General features: G+C 49.2%; 1 protein-coding gene across 1 annotated transcript in view; it reads left to right on the top strand.

Moving 5' to 3' along the window:
• wdr19 (WD repeat domain 19) overlaps positions 1-5,000 on the top strand; it is a 19,951-nt gene that overhangs the window by 9,667 nt on the left and 5,284 nt on the right. The window contains exons 22-31 of the mRNA XM_036517260.1: positions 208-354; positions 458-540; positions 1,338-1,421; positions 1,509-1,655; positions 2,058-2,182; positions 2,478-2,587; positions 3,002-3,070; positions 3,437-3,514; positions 4,299-4,395; positions 4,530-4,654. Of these exons, the coding sequence (XP_036373153.1) occupies positions 208-354; positions 458-540; positions 1,338-1,421; positions 1,509-1,655; positions 2,058-2,182; positions 2,478-2,587; positions 3,002-3,070; positions 3,437-3,514; positions 4,299-4,395; positions 4,530-4,654 (1,065 nt within the window). The remainder of the gene's footprint in view (positions 1-207; positions 355-457; positions 541-1,337; positions 1,422-1,508; positions 1,656-2,057; positions 2,183-2,477; positions 2,588-3,001; positions 3,071-3,436; positions 3,515-4,298; positions 4,396-4,529; positions 4,655-5,000) is intronic.

Raw genomic sequence — 5,000 nt, 5'->3', positions numbered from 1 at the left:
GTCAGTGTGTGTTTGATATGTCCCCCTGGTCAGTGTGTGTGTTTGATATGTCCCCCTGGTCTGTGTGTGTGTTTGATATGTCCCCCTGTACAGTGTGTGTGTTTGATAGGTCTTCCTGTACAGTGTGTGTGTTTGATAGGTTCTGGACAGTGAGTCCTTTGTCCCCTTTTCCCTCTCCCAAAACCCACCCCCCCCACCCCTCCCCAGTTCCAGGAGCACGACGAGGCCTGTCAGGCGGGCGTGGCACGCATGTCCATCAGGATGGGCGACATCCGCCGGGGGGCGAACCAGGCTATCAAGCACCCCAGCAGAGTGCTGAAGAAGGACTGCGGGGCTATCCTGGAGAGCATGAAGGTACGGACGCCCCCCCCGCCCCGGCAGCGGGGGCAGAGTCCGAGGGCTCCGGACACAGTCGGCTCAACGGTAACGCCTTGTTTCTCCTTTGTCACTTTCACAGCAATTTTCTGAGGCAGCTCAGCTCTATGAGAAAGGGCAGTACTACGACAAGGCCGCCTCCGTCTACATCCGCTGCAAGAACTGGTAAGAGCTTCCCCTCACCGCTCCACAATTCCAGACACAGCAGCAATGAGAGAGAGATGTGGAGAGAGAGACCAGGCAGGAAACAGATTTAATGGAACGTGCAGGTCTGGATTGAGGTTCAGGACTAGGTTGTAAAATGGCCTTACGTTTCAGCGTATAGATGTTAGCAGACTAAAAGGTGGCAAATTCTTCCTTGGACATTTTCAGAGATGGTAAATGTTGAGCTACCCGTTGGCTATATCTGTTTCTTCCCAGTTTCTTTCAAGGAAACCTGATGAATAGGAGTAGTTTTAGAAAGGGAGTTTGGCAGTGTTTTTCTGCATTGCCGTAAAGCTTTCATACACTTGTGTGTAAGTGCACCATAAATACCGGGAGCTGCCCCCGTGGGGCGGCCCCTGAAAGAGCATCCTGAAATATTCATGCCGAGCTGAGCAGAGCCCCTGCACTGCTCTCTGATGGCTAATGGCTGTATCAATGTGGCCCTCAGGAGCAACAAAGCTATTTCTGCACTTTATCAGTTCTCTATATCACTTTCTATATAACATACTATTAAAACTGCCACATGAAGGTTGATTAGCCTGTATTGATGTGATGTGGGTATTTTTATTTCTTATCTTATTTATTTTTATTTTTTTATTTCTTGAGGGTGTAAGTGCTGTGTGAGCGTTGGGATTGTGGTTCTTGCTGTGATGATGACCATACTGATGAGGATGGCTTGGTGTGATTGATACATGTGTGTATATGTGTATGTGTGTGTGTGTGCATATATATACACTGTACACCTGTGTGTATCTCAGGGCGAAGGTTGGCGAACTCCTGCCTCAGGTGACCTCTCCTAAGATCCACCTGCAGTACGCCAAGGCCAAGGAGGCAGACGGCAGGTAGGTGACTGACACACCTGCGGGCCCTTTGCCCTGCGCTCAGCTGAGCGCCCGACTGCCTGACTGCTTCTGCTCGCCACCCCACAGGTACAAGGAGGCGGCCGCGGCCTACGAGAGCGCCAGGGACTGGGACAACGTGATCCGCGTCCAGCTCGACCACCTCAACAACCCCGAGGAGGCCGTGCGCGTCGTCCGCGACACGCAGTCCATCGACGGGGCCAAGATGGTGGCCAGGTGAGGAGAGCAGTCTGCACGCTCTGAGTCTTCAGCTCACCTCTGTGTGAAATGTGCTCAAAGGGCCACTCTGCCTGATAAAGCTCTCTAAGGTGCTTCTGTGAGAAACTAAAACACAAGAACTTAAAACACAGGATGTCTTAGAGTGGACCTACCAAGAATTTATAAGTCAGTAGTGAGTGGGCTGCTCATATGGTGTGTGGTCGATAAATTCAGCAGAACACTTTACAGCTTTGAGCTGATTTCAAGCTCCAGTGAGATACACCTGTAAAATTGTCATTTAAAGATAAACAGCTGATGGTGTTTCAGAGAACAGGCCTCGGTGCTTTTTAAGTGCTTTTTAAATAGTTTCCGTCCCGGTGCCTGTGGCCTGTGGCGTGTGGCCTGTGGCCTCTGCTCCAGGTTCTTCCTGCGTCTGAGTGACTACGGCTCTGCCATCCAGTTCCTGGTTCTGTCCAAGTGCAACGACGAGGCCTTCCAGCTCGCCCAGCAGCACAGCCAGATGGAGGTGTACGCTGACATCATCGGTGAGCCACTCCCCCCTGGCCTGGAGGAGCACGCTAGGCCCTACAGCTCTCACCTGACTGGCTCGGGGTGACATGGATTGTGCTTGTCAATGCGCATATGTGCAGGTCTTACCTAGCCTACAGATCAGAAGAATTTCAGTGAACACATTTCGTACAAATCTGACACTCAACATTGATAATATGGACATAGTAGTTTCGTCAGTCAAATGTGTTTTTCTGTTGGTGGTCTGCACTGTACAGAGCCTGGTTGGAGTACAGTAATAGTGCTGTGTGTGTGTGCGTGTGTGTGGCCCAGGCTCTGACGCCACCATGGAGGATTACCAGAGCATCGCGCTGTACTTCGAGGGGGAGAAGAAGCACCTGCAGGCGGGCAAGTTCTTCCAGAAGTGTGGCCAGTACGGCCGGGTGAGTGTCCCTCCAAGGGCCAGCCGTGCTCCGAGTCTTTCCATTGCTCATTTAGTCATTCCTTTGTGCGTTTGTTCATTTATGCATTCACTCACTCATTCATGCGTGGTTTGTGTTTTTCTGTTTTACCTCTGCCTCTCATGCAAATGAAAGAAGACACAAACTTTCACAACATGACAGTCAATTCACATTCATTCCTTCATTCATTCACGCAGTTATTCAACCTCACACTCGTTCAGTCAGCTTAGTCTCCACAGCGATGTCTAATGCCCTGCAATGTGCAGGGCTGGTCTGCAGAATAGGAGGAGAAATTGTCGCGTTACATGAGAGGCAGTATGATCTTACAGCGCATGACTTCAGTTGTGCATGTCTGTCCGTCCCCACCCCCCCCCCCACCCCACTCCTGTGTCCCAGGCCCTGAAGCACTTCCTGAAGTGTCCCAACACAGATGACAACCTGGCTATCGAGCTGGCCATAGAGACCGTAAGGCTGCGCACCGATGAATCATTAACGTGTTGATCTACGTCCCTTTCCAGCCCTTTAACACTGCATGACCACAATGCAGTTTTAGCTTCATACATGGTGGGCTTGTGTCATTGTGGACAGATCTGCACAATTATGTTTCGTAAGTATAAAAACAAACTGAACGGGCAATGGCAGTACTTGATTAAATGTTCTTCTTTGTAATTACAGTGACTACTGTAAGGAAACAACAAAGTGTATTATTGTGTGGGGCCTTAGAAATTTTATGTGTGATTATCGCTAAAGGGATTGGAAATGTACTTTTGTGGTTATTTCATTATTATTTTTTAAATTGTCTTAATCACTATCATAATGGTTGTGCGGCAGGTGGGACAGGCCAAGGATGAAGCTCTGACGAACCAGCTGATCGATTACTTGATGGGAGAGAGTGATGGGATGCCCAAGGTACAGAGAGGCCCTGTAGGCCTGTTCTCAGAAATGTTTTTACTGGTTAATGCTGGTGTACTTTTATTTTCTCTTGGTTTTATGTTCATACTGAACTGCCAGCCAAGTGTGTTATCAATAAATCCTCATAAATATCCACTGATGCATCTGTAATACCCTTGCAATAATCCCTCATTCTCATGATCTGCAGTTCGCTAGAATCCTGAACTGCATGCTTGTTGATCTAAGATTGATTTACTTTTCATCAGTTTGTGTGTTTGGCACCTGCATGGTTCTCACCTGTCTCTCCCGATCTCTTCCATTACCTTCATTTCACCCTGACGTTTAGTCTCTCTCTGTGAGTAGCCACCTGACACTGCTGCCCCCTGCTGGTGGAATTCGTGACACACATGCTCTTTGTAATGTCAAGTGGTTTTAGATGTGTTGCTGTGCATTTAGCCATGGACTGCTTCAGGTTCAAGTTGCCTGCTCATGCCCAGGGTGTATGTTAAATGCTGTAGATGCTGTGATGTTGTACCACTAGGTCGCTCTTTGAGTAATTCCTGAAGCCACCCATAGACGCCTCTGTCTATGTGTGCGGCAGTGGTGGTGCTGTGCTTAGGGTTGCCAGGAGTAATGTCCTAAATGTGTGGCGTGGGTCAGGGCTGGTGGGTTAAATGGGTGGACATGTGATCAACTTTGGGACAGAGAGTGAGCATGTGTTGCCGTGGCTGTGTGTGCTTATGGGTAAGGAGTTTGATGGGCAGGTTTCACAACAGTGATTTCCCCTTTTTTTGCCCCCCAGGATGCAAAGTACCTGTTCCGGCTCTACATGGCCCTGAAGCATTACAGAGAAGCGGCTCGCACTGCCATCATCATTGCCAGAGAGGAGCAGTCTGCAGGTCTGTCTGTCTGAACCGAACTAGCTGCTTGGGGAAGAACATTTCCACATGAGATTCCTGTGTGTCTGGTGTGCTTTTTCAGTGTCTGCATTACATTACTGTGTATGTAAAGCAGCCTCGCTGTGTGGCTTTAGGGAACTACAGGAACGCCCACGACGTCCTCTTCAGCATGTACACGGAGCTGAAGGCGCAGAAGATCCGCATCCCGGCGGAGATGGCCACCAACCTGATGATCCTGCACAGCTATATCCTGGTCAAGGTTTGGCAGCCCTCAGTTTTACCCGTCAGCCCCCTGTTCTGGGCCCTCTCTCTGAAATCACCCGAGGGAATCGTTTACAGCGCTGTAAACATGTCCTTGCAGACCGATGTTTTCGAACTTTGCAACGCTGCAGCGCTACAGGGCGAGATGCAGCAGAACATACATATAGTTACTCATGTCACCAGATAAGGACATTAAAACAGCCTCACCTTCCAGCATGTTTTTTTTTGACATAAACATTTTCACTGATCAGTGATATTCTTCATGAGTATGGAAATTTTGCCACATGTTGCTTTGATGCGGTGTTTTTAGAGCCTGAGGCGTGTGAAGGTGCTGGTCACCCTGT

The sequence above is a fragment of the Megalops cyprinoides genome, chromosome 22, assembly GCF_013368585.1.
Source record: "Megalops cyprinoides isolate fMegCyp1 chromosome 22, fMegCyp1.pri, whole genome shotgun sequence".
NCBI classification, from domain to species: Eukaryota; Metazoa; Chordata; class Actinopteri; order Elopiformes; family Megalopidae; genus Megalops; species Megalops cyprinoides.
Note: the sequence above shows the minus strand (reverse complement) of the source record. Positions and strands in the feature narration are given on the sequence as shown.